Source organism: Labrus mixtus, chromosome 19 (assembly GCF_963584025.1).
Source record: "Labrus mixtus chromosome 19, fLabMix1.1, whole genome shotgun sequence".
Classification (NCBI taxonomy): Eukaryota; Metazoa; Chordata; class Actinopteri; order Labriformes; family Labridae; genus Labrus; species Labrus mixtus.
The window spans coordinates 16,494,214-16,516,611 of NC_083630.1; the positions used below are offsets into that span (position 1 = coordinate 16,494,214).

Sequence of the window (22,398 nt, forward strand, 5' to 3'; positions counted from 1 at the left end):
TGAAGCAATTGCTGATAAATGTAAGGTAAACGTCTCTTTGTGTCTTTGCAGAACTCAGTGCAGGGCTTCTTCTTCGACCTGGTGGGGAAGCAGGTGTTCGACATCATCATCATGGTGCTGATCCTCTTCAACATGATCACCATGATGGTGGAGACGGACGAGCAGTCGCCTCAGATGGAGAACATCCTGTACAAAATCAACCTGGGTTTCATCATCGTCTTCACCATCGAGTGCCTCATCAAGATCATCGCCCTGCGGTGCTACTTCTTCACTGTCGGCTGGAACATCTTCGACTTCGTGGTCGTCATCCTCTCCATCGTCGGTGAGTTGAAATGCTTCCCGGGGTGGGGGGGGGGGTCAAGAGTCAAACGCTCTTCAGGAACGAACAGATCATCATGCTGACTATTTTAGAGGTTTCACAAAAGATGTTTTATAAGAAACCAAAACAGAAGACGAATTTAAAAAAATCTGACGACAATAAAGAAGAAATAAATGACTTATTGAACTGTTGGCGACATGACTCAGCACTGCCCCCCTATGATTTTTTATTAGATTACAGACAGAAGGCTCCGTCTATATCTGTATGTGTATCGGACATGAACACAATTGAGCTTTTAGGGCTTCCGTAGATGTTCCAAACAAGGTTTAAAAACATCGTAATTATCCTTAAATCTCAAATTTGTAATTTTCTCAACACTTATCTTTTACTGATTGGCGCCTTTATGAACTCCAATCTGAATAATGGTCATTCAAGGACATTTGTAGCGCTCACATTGAGGTGCAGCACGCTAACAGGAGTCACAATGTTCATTTAACTGGTTATGATTCACCACCTTGCATGCTAAAGATGTGTCACACATACAGAAGAAGCGTTCAGGATTCAGCAGCCGGGATCTAACATTAAAATGTGACTGCTGCGAAAATATCTCAAACGTATCAATCTGTACGCCTAAATTATAGAAGATCTTGTCATGTACTGTATGTGTGTGTTTATTTGAGTGTGTGTGTGTGTGTGTGTGTGTACTGTCTGCCTGACAGTTATCTGTCAACAAACTGACCATCCGGGCGGCCTTGATGTTTTACTCACATCAAGGTCCTGTGTGGTCATATACACCAACACACACACACACACACTTCAAACACACATGACAGAACAGTCTACAGAGGCAGCACAGAGCAACCTTAGCAGGTAATTTAGCTATCAGTGTTGTGAAAGGATTGTGTGTGTGTGTGTGTGTGTGTGTAATTAAGTGTGTGTGTGTGCGTGGATGCGTGTTATGCCCACACGCTCAGACGAGGCTGTCTGGGGGGAGGTGAAGGTAACAGCAGCAATCAGAGCTGCCAGAGGGCGGTCCCTGGAGACAAATCAAACATGATTGACCTGTTACATCAGCTGTGTGTGTGTGTGTGTGTATGTGTATGAGAGAGAGAGAGAGAGAGAGAGAGAGAGAGAGAGAGAGAGAGAGAGAGAGAGAGACATGTCAGGATGGGGGGCAGTTGAGTTGATGTACGATGTGATGGTGATTCCCTCTCGACTCCCCCCCGCTCATCCCTTCCATCACCCATAACTCAACACAGAGAGACGGGTGAGAGGTGTGTGTGTTCATATGTGTGTGTGGTCAGATGTGGTGGGGGTCTGGTGGTGACAGGCCAGCTCCTCTTTGACTTTATCATTCCGGGATAACAAGGAAAAGACGGATGAATTACAGTGTTTGACTTGCTGTTGGAGGGGAACGACAGCTCAGCCCTCCAGAACCAATTTCTCACGTTGTAATCACAGCAGACCTGCCACATAAAGACTGAAACATCCAAACGGAAAGCTTTTAGATGATGTTACTCACAGGAATGTCCTCAAATACAAGAAAATCTTGATCCTGTAATAGACCTTAGCTTATCGATTGTAGGTGATTTAAGTGAAAAATACTGCAGATAGTTTCTCCTGTGTCAGCGTCTCTGCAGATGAAACCCGTCCTGCAGGATGAGCCCATGAAATCACATCCACTCAAAGATCAATTTTTATTAATGATTATCATCCTAAAGAGTTAGAGATGTTAGAGATGTCTGAATATATAGAATAGTCCACCAGTTGTGCTTTTTAAAAGTTGATAAGAAGCTGGTGGCTCTTTAGCATTGACTGTATATAAAGATGGACAATGTGTCTACAGATCCTCCTTTTGTCCAAAAGTGAAGCCAAAATACCCCCACAACTAATCTCATTTGAAAAAATGAACACTAGGACATAAACCATCATAAGAACTAATGATAATGACAGAAATCATGTTTCAGTAATATATATCTGAAGTGTATTTTGATTTGATAGTTTATGTCTCATATGTTAACATAGAGGAGGCGGAGCTTATGAGCTAAACTGCAGCCATTCAGTTGGGGAAGTTCCAAATGTTTTGGTTTCAATTTCTCTCTTTTAGGAGGAGTCATATTGTCCATCTTTTTTATACAGTCTATGGTTTAACTTATTAGGGAATGATATAATAACAAGTGTATTTTTCTTTAACTGACAGGGCTCACAGTTTGCAGGTATGATCATTTTAGTGTGGAGTGTGGAAGAACCCAAGAGTTTTACCATGAAACATATTTATTGTGTTTGTCTGCTGAGCCTGCAGCTAAAACATTAAGTCTTAGAAAGTCTTAACATGTGTGAATGAACACACACATTAGTGATATTTTTTAACATTCGAGTGATCTTCTTTGCTGCCCTTAAACAGTAGCCTAGTAGGAGGTGGCAGATAAAGTATATATATATGAATGCTATGTTAGGCTACTTTTTGGAGAAGAAAAAACAAGTAACATTTTCTAGAGGTTAATAACCTCTATTGGCTGTGTAAGAAGTGTAAGCAGCGTTTCGGAACAACTATAGACAGATGCAAAATCTTACATTTATACATCTGAATATCTGCAGGTCTTGAAGATTAAAATGTGTGATAGAAACACACTGTATAAAACACTGTATAAAACACTGTATTTTTTTCTCTTTTCCAGGTATCGTTCTGGCCGACATCATCGAGAAGTACTTCGTGTCACCGACACTGTTCAGAGTGATTCGACTGGCCCGTATTGGTCGGATTCTGCGTCTCATAAGAGGCGCGAAGGGCATCCGGACGTTACTGTTTGCCCTTATGATGTCCCTTCCTGCTCTCTTCAACATCGGGCTCCTTCTCTTCCTGGTCATGTTCATCTACGCCATCTTCGGCATGGCTAACTTCGCCTATGTGAAACGACAAGCGGGTATCGACGACATGTTCAACTTTGAGACATTTGGGAACAGTATGATCTGCTTGTTCCAGATCACCACTTCTGCAGGCTGGGACAGTTTGCTCAGTCCCATTCTCAACAACTCCCCTGAGGAGTGCAACCCCAACATCCCCCACACCGGCACCACCGTGCGGGGGAACTGCGGGAATCCATCAGTGGGCATCACCTTCTTCGTCACCTATATCATCATCTCCTTCCTCATAGTGGTGAACATGTACATCGCCATCATCCTTGAGAACTTTAGCGTTGCCACAGAGGAGAGCACAGAGCCGCTGAGCGAGGACGACTTTGAGATGTTCTACGAGGTTTGGGAGAAGTTTGACCCAGAGGCCACACAGTTCATTGAGTACGCTAAGCTATCAGACTTTGCCGACTCGCTTTCAGAGCCGCTTCGCATTTCCAAGCCTAATAAGATCAAACTGATCTCCATGGACCTGCCGATGGTCAGCGGGGATAAGATCCACTGCTTGGACATCCTCTTTGCCTTCACAAAGCGAGTCCTGGGCGAGTCGGGCGAGATGGACGCCCTAAAGCAGCAGATGGAGGAGAAGTTCATGATGGCCAATCCGTCAAAGATTTCCTATGAGCCGATAACGACGACCCTGAGGAGAAAACAGGAAGAAGTCTCCGCCACAGTGATCCAGAGGTGTTACCGGAGGCACCTGATTAGGCGGCAGATGAAGGCCGCTTCCTACTTGTACCGCCAGATCACCACACCCCGGCACGTGGGAGCTGATGCGGACGATGGCGGCGAGGAAGCATTCAGTGAGGACGCTCCAGAGAAAGAAGGGCTGATCGCCACCATGATGAGGGAGAACTATGGGTCTAGTTTGTTGGGGATTGAGCGCTCAGAGACCCTTTCCTCCACCTCGTCCCCGCCGTCCTACGACAGCGTTACTCGAGCCACATCTGAGATATTTCACCCGCTTGCAGTAAAAACAGAAACAATAACTGTAGAGACTGCAGGCGGTGAACCAAGTGAACAGTCGCCGTCAGTGGTCACCCCTGACAGACAGCAGGGAACTGTACCATAACGGGAACCAAAAAGCAAAAAAAAAACAAAAACAAATGAGGATGTCCTTGTTTTGGGTTAAGCCTGTTTGTTCTTTTGTTTACTGAATGTACCATAGCTGAGGAACGCTGAAGAACGCTGAGGAACGAAGCGGCAAAGTGAAGCTATGACGACTGCAGGAGGCGGAGAGTGAAGGAGCAAGCGAAGCGGAATATTTACTACCTTTAATGTCGTTTCCTGTTCCCTGTGGAGATCCCTGGACTGAACTCAACAGCATTTTTGGAGTTTCTTCTTAAAGGGAAGCAGAAAAACTGCAATAACAGAGGGGAAATCCCATCTGTCAAATCTACCCTGCCTTTGTTGGAGTGAAAGACAGAAGCGTAGATCCCTTTGACCTTTTTGGGTCTCTGGTGTGAACCGGAGCGAAGGGTTCGCAACACAGACAGACCTCTGACCTCGGCCACGGTGGGTCAGAGGGATCAGAACAACTATATCAGATTTATCCATCATTTATTGGCCTGGGGGGTTTGCGCCTCCCACAGTTGATCAATATTCTCAGAGTACGCCTGTCTGTAAGAGTACGCTGTTCCTAGCGGTGTTTCTCGACACATTAACAGTCGGCAGCTTTCCGACTGACCGAGACTCGAGAGAGGAGGGAAATAACGACAACGTGGTTTAAAAAAATGTTTTCGTAGTAAAAAGTATAACTTTGTCGATGTTACCAGTCTTTTAATAGCGGTGCGATTATTACTATTTTTTATATTTTTTAGAGTAAGTTGATGATAAAATGAGCAGTCTCTCTCTTTGGGCTTATGAGCAGTACGAGCTGAGAGAAATTGGCTGAACCACCACGGTCGTGACTGGTGAGAGGAGAGGGTGCAGCACGGGGGGAAAAAAGCTAAAAAAACCTGAAAACAACTTCATCTTTTTTGGTTGCTGTTTTTCACTCTTGAGTTTACATGTGCTGTCACGTTATGACACCTGGACAAAGACACATAGAAAAAGGACCTGGGATACATTTATTTTTCCTCTGAAAACCTTTGAGATAACACCAAAAACAAATAAGTGCACAATGAGATTTTATACAGAGTCCCGGACTCTTTACATGTGTTTTTGCCCGGGTTGTCAACATCCTAGTGTCCATCACTTCTTTTGGCCAGTGGGTGATTTGTCTCTAAGTCCTTTGCTTCCCTTTGCTTTATGAACAAACTAGGACAGACGACTCGTAATCCTGCTGGGTTTTGTTTTAACAATGCATGAGGATAAAGTAGAGGAAACAGGCTTGTTGTCAAGGCTGATCATTTATTTATCGATAACGTATGACTAACGTATGAAAAAGAAGTGTTGAAATGTGTCGTTAAAAGTCAAGTTTATCTTTAAGTTGAATCTTTATTCCTTTAATCCAAACCCAACTCATTTTCCCACTCATCTATTTATGCAGCTATATTCATATCATAATAACCTTAAGGCATCAATACCTCAGGTTAGTTTACCTTTCAAAGCAGGATAAAGGATCAGACTGCAATAAGTGTGCAATAAACCATCACTCTTTGCATTTTAAGGCTTTTATCAAAAGAGATACCTTACTGTGGACATCTCTGTGCTCTTGCTGGAATTACTTTTGTTATTTGTTTACGTTTTTTTTAAAATGCCATTTAGAAAAAAATATCCCCAGATAAGGGTATATATTGTCATTGTATGAAGTTTCCTATATATTTTTTTTTACTTTTTTATTTATGAACATGGAACGTGAACGACATGAGGCAGAAAGCAAATAAACAGATAACAAGAGAAGTGTCCAAAATTAACACAAAGGAGAATTGATTGGTTACCTATTAGAAAAAATCTTAAGTTGGAAGATGCAGCGGTAATAAAAGAACACTCTCATGGGTTAAATAAACGCCATTTCTTCCCATTGCTGACTTTTTGACAAATCACCCGCTGTCATGTTCTATCCGTCTGGTCGGTGGAGTTTGGCCAAACACACACAAGATCTCAAACCAGAGTCTTGAAGCTGAAAAGTTTTAAGATCTTTGAGGCGTAGTCCAGCCCTGACCGGAGTGCGACAATCAAATCAGTTCATCTACATCAGGATTTTTCTCTTTTTAGTTTTATGAGAAGCTCATGCTGAGCTTTGTGATTCAGACTTGTATCAGTCATCAGTGTCCTGGAAAAACTTCTTCTCACATCAGCTGCTTATTACTTTCTGCTGTTTCTCTGAGCAGAGTTTAATGCAGAATATCTTCTTCTTTGGTGGTTTTTAAAGGCTGTATCCAAAATGTTGCATAAATACCAACTTATATAAACTATAAAATACTAATAATATTCATTACCGAACCTGATTCCTAAATATGAAATTACTTAGAAGCAGCTTACAAATTTCTATTCAGATTGTTGGTAATTAAAGTTACCAAAAGGAGGAAATTGTGTCTGTTAGGAACTACTTTCAGCGGTGGATTTGGCCCTGTGAGTCCTGAGGACAGCAGGATGGTGTTGGAGTCACATTTATTTTGAGAAGCAGAAAATATTTCATGCTGTTACACAAACAGCATTTTTAAGTAGAATCAAATGAAAGTTGTTTTTGGACTTTAAAGATTGTATTGAGGATCAGAAGATGATAGACTGTTAACAGAAGAATTCATAATGGTGTGTTTGGACTTAAAGTGAATCGTATACTGACCTGACATTACTCGTAACTGCAGGATTATTGGTCTTTAATCACCTCCTTCACCATTAACTGTGTCAACTACTATTAGCATTCAGCCTCACCTCCCAAGCACCTTACCATCTGTTTCACAGGGAGAAAGATGCATATTTCTATAAAGGGAAAATTCATGTGTCGTCAGGTGTGTCTGCACTTTTAAAATCGTCTTTTATGAATGGAGTTTGGATTCACAACTTTTGGTGCAAGCTCAGGAAATGTTGTGACAGGTGAATTTCTGTCTTGAATTGAACTTTCTCAAATTTGCAAAAACTGCTTGACGTGAATTTTCATCCCCTGGTGAAAATAAATGTCTTTGCATTGACTTTGAATGCCAAACCCTCGCTAAGATGTTGCATCACTTTTGGTCTAAACACAGCCGATCATGTGATAAAAGATTCTTTGAATTAAGAACTTCAATTTAAAAAAAAATGTCTCTTTTGAACAAAGTATACCAACTAGTTTGAATGTAAAAAATGGCTGCAGCTGGGCAGGTTTTTCCAGGACACTGGTGTGATGCGTCTAAAAGCGTTTTGTGTTTTGTTTCCTTAGAAATGATTGAAGAGTTTCAATTCAAGTTTGAAGAGATACATTGTTGAATTATCTTCGATTCATATGCTGAGGTTATTTTAAATTAGAAAAACAAAAAGGATTAGAGATTTTTTTTTTCTTTGGCGGTAAACTTAAGGTTTACATGTCCATGTTTCAAGAATGCAAAACAAAAATATTTTTGCCTTTGAATCACTTGAAACACTTTCAGGATTTGGCAAACAATAGGACCTTATTCAGTTTAAACGGAGACTCTTGAAATCATAACTTTTAGAAATTTATTTATTTATTTATTAACTAGCTTTATTGCTTTATTTTTATTAAGATTGTTTTTTTGTTTTTTTTACTTTTGCACGTGTACGCTGCGTCCTGGAGGCCGAAAGAAACGGCTCTTTATCCATTTTGCACAGAGAAACAAAAAAAAGCAAACAAAAATAAACCGCGTCTAGCAATAACTGTTTGCGAAAACCTTTTAAGTGAGTTTGGTGACATTTTAGTTAACACAAGCTTTTTCTCCCTGTATGAACCTAAACAACCTAAAAATGCACAATTACAAGCGGAGCGTTTGGTGAAATCGTATGAATTCTGGTTTCCCTGATGCAGCGCTGGCAGTATTATTGTGGCTCTACAGGTAAAGCGGTGAATACAGCGGCATGAAGCAGCTGTGAAGCAGTGTCTCTGCTCGTTTTTATCAAGATGAAGTGTCAAAGTGTGCGTGTACAGCGTTTGTTCAGTCTGCTTTGATCTCAATATTTCGAACAACCTCTCTCTCTCTCTCTCTGTCTCTGTTGTCGTGGTCACCCGGGGGACCTTTACTTAACGCTTTACTAGACTCATTTAGAAAAGGAAAAAAGAAAAAAAAACTTTACTGGCACCGTCTGGACTCTATTTCTACTAGATTCTATTGAGAATAGAAAACCATATAAACTAGGTCAATACTTAAGACACTGCTGAACTCTGCTGCGAGGCGTATTTCAGGTTGCAGTTGTGCTGAAGGGCTGTTTTCAGTAGCAATAGACCCAGAGTGTGCCTGCTACACATGAACCCCAAAACTCCAAGCCATGCTTTCCCCATTGGTTGATTGATAACGTGCTTGATTGACGGACTGATTGATTGTTTGAATTCTTGACTGGCAGATCGAGTGATTATTTGATTGGTTAAACATTTGGTTGGTTGATTGATGGATTGATTATTATGCTTTTTGATAATGAAAGAGGCTCACCTACCCCCCCCTCCATCGACAAGCTGACTCTTCCTCTTAACTAGTCATACAGAACAGCACGGAGTTGATTGGCTGTTATTCCATCGTTTAAGTTTTTAACAGCCCAAGAGGTTCAGATTTCCTAAAGTTTGCAGAAAGACATGCATTGATAGATGTCTTTGCTACCACAGTGCCCTATGGGGGAAATGCTTTTGGGAAACCAAAGGGGATTTTTGTTGCTGCACTGTGTTTGTAACGTCTCTGTATCCAACCACAGCATGTGTAGAAAGCTGGATGACATGACAGTTCTCAAAGAGTGAAGCCAAAATATTTCACTTGTGCCCCTGGTGGCAGGCTACAGTACAGGTTATGAAGAACGCCTCTATGTCAACAGATGGGACATGGGTCTAATAAGAAAATCTAAATACCAGTCAAACACATTTTTCTCAAACATGGTTTCTGTCTTAGTTAGTTCTTATCAAGTGTGTTTGAACCCGGTTGCTCATATTTTCTGAGAAGGTAAGTTTTAATTAGATGCTATTCAGGGTGTAATATAATGATTGACAGTTTGGTCAACAACAAACCCCTACAAAAGAGTCCTTAAACAAACTCTATAGACTGTTTTGGCTCACTAGACTGTGCCGACTTGCTGTAGACTGTAAAGCTAGCTGTAGACTGTAAAGCTAGCTGTAGACTGTAAAGCTAGCTGTAGACTCTGCAGCTTGCTGTAGACTGTAAAGCTAGCTGTAGACTGTAAAGCTAGCTGTAGACTCTGCAGCTTGCTGTAGACTGTAAAGCTAGCTGTAGACTCTGCAGCTTGCTGTAGACTGTAAAGCTAGCTGTAGACTCTGCAGGCTTGCTGTAGACTGTTCCAGCTAGCTGTGGATCTATGAAGCTAAAGAAAGGACGGCAATTTTCAATAACAATGAGAAGGACTCAATCACAGCTGAAAACAAAATGTCAAGGCTCGCTGTAGATTGCCAGTTTTCTATAGACTGTGCCAACCTGGTACTTTGACGCTTCTTTAATAAGTTAAATGTTTGCTTTAGTTAGCGGCCCGGCCAGTGCAAGTTGGCAGTTATATTTTGGCTTCTCTTTGAGTTTCATAAGAAGAATTCTGAGACATGTTGTCCATCCTTATATACAGTCAATGTTACCAAACCTCCTTCTACATCTCTGCTTTACAGTAGCAATACTCGAGCAAATAAAGAGGGAAAAAAAGGACCTCGTACTGAGATTTCTATGAATTTGAACCTCTGACCCTAGTTTGTGCTCAGCACAAAAGCACAGTCAAACATTTCGCTCAGTAATATGACAGTAAAAACAATTGGACACCTTTGAAAGTAATACCAAACATGTCCAAGCATTAAGAAAACCCCCAGCTGAAAAAGTTGGAGGAAAATAGCTGCTTTCTTTCCTCTTGTGCTTTGAAAAACTTGAAAATGTACTCAAAAATAAAAACATGATTTAACTGAGAGAAATCCTACTTTGCTCTGAGCTGTAGGTCAGGTCATATGTTGCTCCCAAGGGGTTTGGAAGAGTCCGTTTTCAGACCAGAGGGGGGTGTAAAAAGACTAACTCAGACTGAGAATCTCTGCTCCTTCCTGCCTTCTATTCCCCATTTCAAAACCAAAAGCTGCTGTCATCATGGAAACAAAACGACAAACATCGACGTACCAACAAGGAGGAGATGCACAGATAACAAGTGGTTTCATTGTTCATTATTATTACTATTGTTACTATTAACTGTGTGATAAATGCAATACATCAGTTATGTAAACAGGCAGTGAGTGATGCTGTATCTTATTTACAGTGAGGATAATAATAACAAAGATGTTCTGACTTCTTTCGTCGTCATTCATTTGGTTTTTCCAGGCCTCCTCTCACTGCTTTAAATCACTGCCGCCCCGTTTACACCGCAACTGGTTTCACAACGGTCTTCAAGCTTCATATCAGTCCCCCCAGAAACGTATATCTCGAGAAAGTTGCCTTTTTCAGGAATGAAAGGGGAGGAATCTGTAAATGTTTCCCTCCTGACACCTGACGAACAGTCGTTGAAATTGAAAAAACTTCTCTCATCAATATCAATTTGAGGACAAATCGAGTCTGCTGACAGTTCTTCCAAAACACATTTAGTTTGAACACATTAAGTCAGAGATAAGAGGTGTCTTGATGCAGGAATTTTTATATGTTTTTGCTGGGAAAAAAAGAGAAGATACATGTTAGAGTTAGAGAAAGAAACCTTGTAACTCCAAAGATTTAAGTTGTGAAGGATTTGGTAAATATGCAAAGAAAAGGAAAGAAAGTGGCATTTGTTAGTCCACAATTCCAATTATTTTAACTGACACAATTTTTAATGTCAATTTAAAAAAACAACAATGAGAGAGAAACAAGTTACATGGTTTTCCTCTGACCTCGGCGATACTCTCGCTGTGCAACCATCAACAAATCGTGTCGCCGGTGAAACCTCGGTGTAAAGGAGGCGAAAGCTGTGCCTCAGTGACCCCACTTTGGTGTTTTAGAGACAATAATAATAATTACGACAATATTATATGAATATATATATAAATATATATATATATATATACTTTTTAGTACTTTGAGTTGAAATACTTTTTAGTATTTTGCAAATACATGTCTCTGTATATAAAACAAAAGCCTCCTGTAATAAACAAGACAAAAATTTAATACTGAATCTGTTGTGATGGTTTTCTGTATTTCTCTGTTTATTTCTCCTGTGAATTTGATCCCTCAGATTATCTAACAGCCTTAAAATGAAGGTCAGGATCTCTGTGGTTTTTCAATCCATACTCAAAGGTTTTATTTTATTTTTTGTCTGACTTCTAAAATCTGTTTGCACTATCACACAAAAGAGTGCAATGGATTTTAAGTACTTCTACATTAAGCCTCGCCAGACACCACTGGATCAATTTGGAGATTTAAATTAGTCTGGAATAACTGTTTACTATTTCCAATAAATAACTCCAGTTGCAATAACATGGCTGTACGAACAGTTTGAGTTAGCACATTTCAACTGGTTGGTGAATTAAACTTTACAAAATCCGGCTGAATACAGAGAAAAAATTAATTAATTTCAGCTTTAAAAAAGTCATTCAAATTGTTGTTGTTTTTTGGGGGGGGCTGTTGCCTTTATTCAATAAAACAGGGGATAGAGTAGGAAATCTGTCTAGAGAGAGTGGGGAGAGAGAGGAGCGGCTGGTTGGACTTGAACCAGAGCCACCTGCCTGGAGGACTGGACTCTGTATATGGGGCGGAACCTAACCGCTAGGCCATCAGCGCCCCAATTCAGGTATTTTAAAAAAGAGCAAGACCATGTTTCAAGCAGACGTTTCATCAGTCTCTTCGAAGTACTTAGAATTACAAACCTAACACACTAGATGACGTGCAGGAAAGGAGTGGACAAAGTAGGGACAATTTAGAGCAGGGGTGGGCAACTGGCGGCCCGGGGGCCACATGCGGCCCTCGTCAACCCTCAATGTGGCTGCCAGGTCAATTTTTATATATCAAAACATGAAGAAAACATGACAAAATCTGCCATGAAATCATGAAAACCAGAAATATGTCCATAATAATATTTGATCACTGGTATATGTTGAGTTAAATTTGAGACATAATTAATTGGAATCGTTTTCGTATACTACAATTTGGCCCTCTGGCAGTGAGAATTAAATTAATGTGGCCCTTGCTGTGACCAAAGTTGCCCATCCCTGATTTAGAGGAAAGTCTTTAAGTTTTTCTGCAGGTTTTTAAGAACGGTTTTCATTTAATTTGCTGTAATGTGACATTAACCTGTCTATATCTTCTTCCCCCTCTGGATTGATATCTACACAGCAGGGTGGCAGGTTTTGAGTGTTTTCTCTTTTTTTTGTCATGTCAGCATATGAGTGGTGCATCACGGCTCAAAAAGACAGGTTTATGGCGTCTGGTATGTCTCATTGCATTCTGGGTAAGCTTTGACCCGAGGCAGATTGCGTTTGCACACAACCTTGACTCCTCACGCTCGTCTGCATCCGTCTTTGTGTAATTTCATCCCTCCATCGCACGCTGGACGTGGGTTCTCCTCGCCAACACTGCCCGTTTGTGTCATGAAGCCGAACTCATGATGTAATGCCGCCTGACTCTGTGTGTGTGTGTGTGTGTGTGTGTGTGTGTGTGTGTGTGTGTGTGTCAGAGAAGATTGAGGTTGACACTTGAAAAAACCCTACTGTTTTGTTGCTCTCTTCCTCTTCGTGTCGCCTCTGCTTTATTTCCTTCTTCTTCTCCTCTTCCTTCATGCTGATTTTCACAGTAAGTCAATATGCTACGATTTCTTTCTTTGACAGCCAAAGCACTCCCTATCTGGCTTAATCCGCCACTGGAAGTAGTCCCTAATAAAAGCCCTGTTAACATTTACATGTCATTTGAGTGAAAGTTTACAGAAGTTAAATGAAATCAAGTAAAAACAAAATCTCCACAAACACAGATTTATGTATTATGTATGTAAAGATATAATATATGAATATATAAATGAATCAGGAATTATCAGATTTTATCCTCCCATTTGAGACAGATGATTTGCTGATGTGATTTATTTCTTGTTGCTAGAATAATTAATAACTTGGCTTCGATATTTTGATGATGGAGTTTGACTGAAACACAGTCAGTATACATACATTTTTTATTATAAGATATACAAGATTTATTTTGGGGCGTTTTGTGCCTTTAATGGAGAGATAGGACAGTGGATGAGTCAGAAATCAGGGAGAGACAGAGAGTGGGGAATGACATGCAGGAAATGAGCCAAAGGTCGGATTTGAACCTGGGCCGCCCGCTTGGGGGGCTACAGCCTCCATACATGGGGCGCACACAATAACCACTGCGCCCCCACAGTCAGTATATTAACATACAGTTAAAAAAAATGTTAGTTTATTGTGTCAGTCCAACTAAAACTGGACATGAAAACCTTTTTTAAAAAGTCAGAGAGAAATTGTGTTTAAATTTTCAAAGTCAGACTTACACACACAGATAATGCAGTCGACGATTGATTTACACTTCCATGTGTTCACTCTAGTCAGACAAAGACTGGACTAAGCAGTCTGGCGTTCACAGTCCTCAGGCCAGGCGTTGATCTGGAAGTTGAACTGTATAAAATGCGTTTGGTAGCATAACAGAAGTCGCATTGTCGTCTGCCGTCAGATATCACCATGGAGGCTAGCAGGCATCGCATTTGAACCCAAATTAAAGCGTAGAGAATGTACAAAGTGTACAGAGCTGAAAAGTTGTTCATGTTTTCACCATTTCATTAAACGCTCTTCCTCAGACTCAGGCATGCATGTTGGCTCGAAACGTCTTTTGTTTCTAAATAAATCCGACAGTGACTATCTGAATGGGGTCATATCGCCACCTACTGCAGCGGAGTCTGACATTTTCCATCAAGAAATCGAAGCTCCCTCAGTGTACACTATATGTATACTACAGGACAAGGACAGTATTCCAATTAAATGACCTAATCAAGCTGTAACCGTAGCTCGACTTAACTGTGCATGTAAACGTACTGACAGTCTGTCCTCTGAACTGCTTCGATGCCCTTGAGCAAAGCGCTGAACAGAGAGAAAAGTGTTTGTTTGTGTGAGTTGTTCACATGGTTATGTAACCACACTCACACACACACACATACTCAGCAGAGGGGGTTCCTGTGTTCCTCAGCATATGTTAAATGGAGCTTCCCCATCTGTCTGTCTGCCAAAAATCAAGCTCGACTCTCTTAAAGGAACAGTTCACTCTAATAGATTCATATTACATTTATGCTGAGGTTCAGTAATCATTTAATATTATTTTGAGGGACTGCCAACTACTAAAAGCTGCAGGATTTGTTTTTTCTTATACTGTAAAATAAATTGAAGAATCTGAAGCTCATAGTTCTTTCTTTGTATTCTCTTTTAACTGAATCCAAGCAGCAACCTCTGGTGTTTAAAAATGAAGCCAAGAGTAACTGCAGCTCCATAAGTGTCCACCAGAGGCTGCCTTCAAAAGCCAAGGAAACTCCATTGGGTCCCATTTTACAGTGTCCCTTTTTACTAACGTGGCCCACTGCCCCGTATAAACAGTTACATCTAGTATTTTGACCTGAATTGGTTTGTCTGAACAGATGTTTGTCAGGATTCTAAATTTATCAAAAGTTTGATGGAGATTAATTTCCAACGCAGAGCCCACCATCATTTGGCTTCAAAACGCCTCTTCAGAAACCAATGGGTGACATCACTGAGACTACATATGTTTCCTGATTCAGGTGTAATATCCTTTGAAGGAGCCAGACTCTGTAGCCCGTGTAGACTGGTCCACAGAGGATTTCCTGTTTGCGTCACGAGCTGTACGGCTCACCTTTTTGTCAGCTGAACCGGAACTACATAAAATAATCAACGTCGCATATATGAGGCGATGCCTGCAAGCTAGTTCAGGCAGGCAACTGGACCTGCACTTCTACCATTACCCACCTGGAAACACTCCTTCCGACTGACGTACCTGTTCTATAGAAGCTGCAAGTTGTCCAATCTCTCCATACCTGCTCTTTCTTTGGCAGCTCTGACCTTCACCAATGCTTTGCTCTTACCTACAGACCCACCACCAGCGCAGCATCCAACTGCAGAAGATATCTCCCAAGGGGGGAGAAGGGGAATGGTTTGTGGGCCCAGGCGCCCGGGCAGGCCCATTAGGGTTTGGTAAAACCACCTAAGCAATCATAACCATTTTTTCAACCTAAATAACCATTGCTTTATAACACGACAAAGAAGCTTTATATTATTCATTGTTGCCTGTTACAACATGTTAATCCCCCAAACTTTTTTTTCGTAAATTCCAAAAGCTGATCAGAGCCAGGCAGGTGAGGCAAATGTTAGCCAGGAGGCAAGCACTAACGCTACTGATCCAACGTGCATGAAATGATATTGAATGACATCTGTGGAGGTCCCACTTGGTCTTTCATTGGCCCAGTGATTCAAACAGGGGGTTTAAGATATTAAGTTATCACTCCTCAAATAGCTGCATGAAAAAGAATCTGAAAGGATTGATGAGGTCGGACAATGTGCTTACACATTGCTCCAGTCGATGTGCCTGAAGGAACCTGATGCAGCCAACATATAACTTTATCTCCATTTTATAGATTAAAATGTTGACAAAATACTAACACATGAAAAGTTCCTCACAGGAGCTGAAAAAGAAGTTTTCAGCATAAGAGCATCCTCTTTAGTTCCTTTATAGTCCTCTTCTTCTTCTCCTTGGTCCTGGGTGTATTCATTCTGACGGTGGCTCTCGCTGCTCATTAAGATCAAAAGCGACACCACAGCCACACACGCTGCAGAATAAACAAAAGACACACACACACATACACATAGCCTACTTACAGAGTACAGGCAGGACAGTCGCTGACGCAGCATAAAGGAGTGGACATGTGATGTCATTCGTTTCTTTATGGGCTTAGTCATTAAACACACACACACGCACACACACACACACACACACACACACACACACACGGACGGACGGGCGGCAGTGAGGGTTTGTAGATTTTGCTTCATCTTCTCTTCTTTTTTTGACTCCATCATCTCTCGGTCCTCCCCGGTACTTGGGAGTTTCATGAGAGACCTTTACACTGGTTGTGTGTGTGTGTGTGTGTGTGTGTGTGTGTGTGTGTGTGTGTGTGTGTGTGTGTGTGTGTGTGTGTGTGTGTGTGTGTTCTCCCTCACCACACCAAGTGTTGATGAGGTCCCGTGACAGTCGACAGGAAGAAATGAGTGTGTTCCCTGACCTCACTCTCCAGAGGGATATCAAACACACACACACACACATACACACACACACACACACACACACACACACACACACACACACACACCGCCCTGAATGTTGACATTTTCCTGTAAAAAAAAATGTTAAGCTTTTTTCTTTTGTATTTGGTTTATTTCTTTAGATTTCACCTTTAAAAGTAAAATTTGACTTTTTTCATGTATTTTTTAATATTTTTGTGCTCATGTTACTTTACACTTTTGATAAAGGTTGATAAATGTTTGTCTTACTAAAGGGTATTAACACATTTGAACCGGCCGCCAATCTGAGTCATCTTTCAAATCCTCTCTAAAAACACACTTTCATGTGCAGGAAATAAATGTTTATATAACCTTCAAACTTGAACAAAATGTGCATTCATTGAAAAAGTAAACAGACAAAACGATAATATATGCAAAAACTTTACAGTCAACATTTAACTGGTTAACTGAGTTTCCCCTCTGGATGAATCAAGTCTTATCTTATCTTATCTTAGACATTGGAGATGTCCTCCTCTTAAGCATCAGACCTCTGATGCTTCCTCAATGTACCAGATTTGACAAATTCAAATAGTATCTCGTAAATATAGACGAAATCTGAAGCTTTCTTCCTCATCAAAAAGGTGTGTTTTTTTTACAGCTTGTTTGAGCTGTACTTGCATTTCTCTCAAATAACCCATAATTTGTTTCTTTGTTTCTTAAACTGTTGTCCTGATGTTTTATGGAAAGTTATTGACATAAATTCTTCTGTTTGACAGTGTAGGCCGGATAACAACAAACAACCAAATCGATGAAGTTGAGATGTGATGACAAGACTTTAGTCTGCAGGTTGAGCACAGACAGACAGACAGCTCCTGAGAACATAAAGAAACACACCGACAAGGGTTTAAAAAAGTTTTTTTTTAAAAGAGGTGCTGATAGTCTAGCGTTCATATTGTGCGCCCCATGTAGCGAGGATAGTCCTCTTCACTGTAGCCGTGGGTTCAAATCTGACCTCGGCCCTTTGCTGCGCATGTTATATTTCCACTCTCTCCTCCCAACATTTCCTGTATCTTTTCAGCTGTCCTATCAATTAAAGGCATAAAAGACCCCTCAAAAACTTTTAAAAAAGAAGGAAGGAACAGAGGAAGGAAGGGATGAATGAAGGAAGGAAGGAACAAAGGAAGGAAGGAAGGAAGGAAGTAAGGGATGAGAGAAAGAGTTGAATGTCAAGCCTGCACTAATTGTTTCTATTTTAGAGAGCAGAGCTGCTTTCAGACTGATTTAAGGAGAGTCGGCGTAAAAGTGACCTAAAAACAAAGAAGAGAGCCGGCTGACACTCTCTGATAACACACACACACACACACACACACACACACACACACACACACACACACACACACACACACACACACACACACACACACACACACAGATAACATTCACATGAATTCGTTCATCACTTTTCCTAATCTTTATCATTATGAGAATGTTTTGATGATCACTTAATAACGGTGCTTAAAAGACAGAAAAATAGAATCAGACAGAATAGAAGAGCAGAAAAGAGGTAAAATAAACAGGGAGTAAGGAGAAATAAAAAAAGGCTGGTTGCTTTTTGTCTGTGAGGAGAAGAGGGAAATTAAACAACAAATAAAGGAGAGACAAGAAGACGTTAAAAGGAAAATGGATTAAAAACACAATGACTGAAAGGGATAAAAGACAAAGAGAATTGAACTGTCAAACACCTTATTTCTAGAAAATTCGGATTTATCCATCTGTGGAGTTATGCCGCCTCCTGCTGCACAACCAAGATACTGCAAGAGAAAAAGGTTTTCTTCGCTCCTTTCATGAGAGATTTGAGAGAGCAAGTCAAACTGAATTAGATAGTTCTTTAAAGTTCTCTACAGCCACAAAAAAAAGAAAGGACAGAGACTTTATTTTACTGTTACTGGCTTTTATTAAGTCTGTAAATTAAATTTCTGCACTTTTCTTTAGAAATATCACAGATTGTTTTACACAAAGACAAAGCTTCCTTGACTCGTGTCAGGTTTCCAAACTTCACAGCAGAGGGCAGAGGTTAGTGAAACAGACTAAAGACAAACGGACAGAAGATATACTTTATTGATCCTGCAAGGGCAAAATTCAATAATGTAGCAGCTTAATAGATTACCTGTTCAGTATAAAGCTTATCCATGATAACCCTTTTTATTCAGACACATTTGGGTGAATTTAAACTTTGTTCAGGACTTTCTATAACCAATATTGAATATTCACCATTCTTCCTTAAATAAGAACTGTCAGATGAGAAATCAAACAATATTGACACAAAGGTGTACACAGGAGTGAAAGTACAGTCATTTTAAACTCTTGGCCGTACTACAACCACATCCTTAATCTCCTTATATTGTTCAACTATCCTCAGCTTCATGAATTCTTGAAAAAAATAACGGTTTAATGTTTGAATACATGTATGGAAAGAAATTAGAAACACTCAACGCTGTTTAATAGAAGGCTACAGAAGATTTGTTTTACTGGTTAAGGAGCAGATTATATTGAACGTCGCAGAACAGTAAATCAAACGCACCTTTCTCAGACACTGTGTTAAGGACGAAAAGAAAGACACGCATGCTGAGTCACATGTCTGGAGGAAGCTTGTGCCCACGTTAACTAGCAGTAATGAAAAGCAGATCATGGGCTCCTCCAGCACAGATTGAAACACAACACGAATGCTTCAGAAGCAATTAATAATGAGAAAACATGTTGACATAACGTTAGCAGATTAATTGTTTAAAAAAAAATACAAAACTACAAAAACATTTTTATACTGATGGACATTATGGTGCTGCTGTTTAATGTAGTGTTTGTTCATATTTATGGATTTTTTTAAAATAGTTTTTATAGTTTTTATATATATATATTTATTTATTATTATTTTTATTTTATTTTTAACATATATATGTGATTTCTTATGAAGTGTAATGTACAAAATCATTTTGACTTATCCTGGTGTTTTAGATATTGCACTTCCTGTTATGTATTGTTTGTCTACCTACACAGGGACAACAGATACAAATAAGCTAATAGCTATCTCTGGTGCAATTACATTTATTTAAAAAATAAACAATACTTTTTTATTTTAAAGATCAGTTGCTGACTCTGTAATGTAGCTCAAAATTAAATCTATGTGAAAATTCCCTGTCTGGATGTTCTGTTAGAAGTTATGAAATAATTTCTGAACATAACGGTAAACTTCTTAGTTGTCTGGATTACAAAGGTGATTTCTGAGAGTCTGAGAACGGATTAAAAGATTGATGCAGTTGTGGCTGAAAAAATATAATTACTTCGAGTGTAATGAAAGCTCTGGTGTTTAAAAAAGTACATTTTTAAATATTTGTTTTACTTAACCTCGGTTGTTTTCTCTCACTTTTCCTGTTTTCAGTCCCTGATTGGAACTTTGCAGCACATGCCAATAAAAAAACACATTCGAAGTATAAAGATTACATTTTCATACGTTTTGTGCAGAATTCAAGAAGCAGATGATTTACTCGCTGAGATCCCGTGAGAACAGCCTGATATCCAGCTTGAAACTTTCTTGTCTTACTGAAAAATGAAGCTCAGAGCGATATCTTGTGTTTCTCCTCTCATGACCGCTCTTCAAGGCTTCAGGCTTCACAACATCAAAACCTTCAAAATAAAATAAAATACCTCATTAACAACCGAAGAGCAGCACAACCTGCTGTAGAGGATGAAAGAAAAGTTAACTCACTGAAATGTTTGGGATGGATTTAGAAACATGGCGGATATCCCTTACTGCTCGTTCTCCTGCACACAAGTCTGAAAGTAGATTGAAATTTGAGTTTGTATCATTTCTACACTGCTTAAAGTTAACACTTATAGAAGAAGAGTAAATCTTAAAGAATCCATTGTTAAATTGTACTACTGAGGATTAATCTCTCAATTAAAAAAGATTTAAAAAAGACTCAGAAATGCCAAATGTTAGTTATGTTAGCATTAGGAATAGAAAGTGGAACGATCAAAATCACTGAGCATTTATGAAAAGTACCCTCAGCCAACATGACCTCACCTTTTGTTTGTGGATTACTTTTTTGAAGCTTTGAGTTTTGCAGTTTTGTTGTCGCCATGTTTTTTTGTGGCCAGAAAAGACAATGATTAGATTTAAACGCCCCTTGTTCTTTCAGCTACAACTGCATTGAGTTAGTTGTTTTTATTTAATGAATTGTTTCAGATTTATAGATTTCTTTCCTCCTCTATGACAGTAAATTGAATATTTTTGGGTATCGATCCAAACAAGACGAATATCATGTTGGGCCCTTGGAGACACTGAACCTAATTTTTCACTTTTTTCTGCCATGTCATAGACACAACAACGCACTGATGGACCAAGAAATGATTGACAGATCATCTTCTTTTAAAATAGTTCCTTCCACTCCTGCCCTTCACATATTTACAAAAGTAATCTTACTTTGTGAGTGAAGGTTCCAGGTTGGAGTCGATCATCTCTTTGGATTGCCCCTGTGTCATCAGGAGGTAAACGGCTGTAAGTGGCATCTGTTTGTTTTCACTGAAAGAGAGATAAACATCTTTGTTAGAAGTGTTAAGATACTGTATGGGCTGTACATGAAACCAGTCCTCCACAGTAAATGGTTCAAAGAAAAGTAATGCAAAGGTTACCATGTGTGTTATGATAATTATTAAGTCAGGATCATCAGGTATTCTGTATCAATGGTGATAATTCATGACTTTGGTCTCACTTAGGATGTTGATGATGGCTGACGCGTAATAGGTTGAGCTGTAACAAGTTTCTCGAGCAGCTGGAGGCTGCAGACTGTGCGGTCTGCTCGTCTACTGTGTTTCCATCATCACATTCATCACAGAGCCTCATTTTGAGTCTGACACTATCCAAAAACCTGAATGAGGTCAAAAAAAATAAACAACGGTAAAAGGTACATTACAACACCATACAAAAACTACTTAACATGCCAATATGTATGTATGTATGTATGCATGCATGCATGCATGCATGTATGTATGTATGTATGTATGCATGTATGTATGTATGTATGTATGTATGTATGTATGTATGTATGTATGCATGTATGTATGTATGTATGTATGTATGTATGTATGTATGCATGCATGCATGCATGTATGTATGTATGTTAAGTATGCATGCATGTATGTATGCATGTATGTATGTATGTATGTATGTTAAGTATGCATGCATGTATGTATGTATGTTAAGTATGCATGCATGTATGTATGTATGTATGTATGTATGTATGCATGTATGTATGTATGTATGCATGTATGTATGTATGTATGTATGTATGTATGTATGTATGCATGTATGTATGTATGTATGTATGTATGTATGTATGTATGTTAAGTATGCATGCATGTATGTATGTATGTATGTATGTATGCATGTATGCATGTATGTATGTATGTATGCATGTATGCATGTATGTATGTATGCATGTATGTATGTATGTATGTTAAGTATGCATGCATGTATGTATGTATGTATGCATGTATGTATGTATGTATGTATGTATGTATGTATGCATGTATGCATGTATGTATGTATGTATGCATGTATGTATGTATGCATGTATGTATGTATGCATGTATGTATGTATGTATGTATGTATGCATGCATGTATGTATGTATCTATGTATGTATGTATGTATGTATGCATGCATGTATGTATGTATGTATGTATGTATGTATGTATGTATGTATGTATGTATGTATGCATGTATGCATGTATGTAAGTATGTATGTATGTTAAGTATGCATGCATGTATGTATGTATGTATGTATGTATGCATGTATGTATGTATG

At 39.5% G+C, this 22,398-nt stretch overlaps 2 protein-coding genes and 1 long non-coding RNA gene across 5 annotated transcripts in view; 2 read left to right on the top strand and 1 right to left on the bottom strand.

Annotated features, from left to right (window-relative positions):
- LOC132994212 (sodium channel protein type 4 subunit alpha B-like) overlaps window positions 1–7,066 on the top strand; it is a 137,756-nt gene extending 130,690 nt beyond the window's left edge. The window contains exons 31-32 of the mRNA XM_061064412.1: window positions 52–322; window positions 2,998–7,066. Coding sequence (XP_060920395.1) covers window positions 52–322; window positions 2,998–4,304 — 1,578 coding nt within the window. The 3' untranslated portion in view covers window positions 4,305–7,066. The remainder of the gene's footprint in view (window positions 1–51; window positions 323–2,997) is intronic.
- rmc1 (regulator of MON1-CCZ1) overlaps window positions 1–22,398 on the top strand; it is a 440,600-nt gene that overhangs the window by 190,293 nt on the left and 227,909 nt on the right. The gene's annotated exons all lie outside the window — the stretch shown is intronic.
- Window positions 18,636–22,398, bottom strand: part of LOC132994201 (uncharacterized) — a 14,547-nt gene continuing 10,784 nt past the window's right edge. For 2 of the 3 annotated variants that reach the window (XR_009676631.1, XR_009676630.1), the window contains exons 2-5: window positions 21,305–21,460; window positions 21,016–21,114; window positions 20,299–20,366; window positions 18,636–20,216 (exon numbers count right to left, since the gene is read on the bottom strand). This is a non-coding gene — a long non-coding RNA (uncharacterized LOC132994201). Of the gene's footprint in view, window positions 20,217–20,298; window positions 20,367–21,015; window positions 21,115–21,293; window positions 21,461–22,398 lie in introns of all 3 variants that reach the window. The other variant, XR_009676632.1, reaches the window with a different exon arrangement.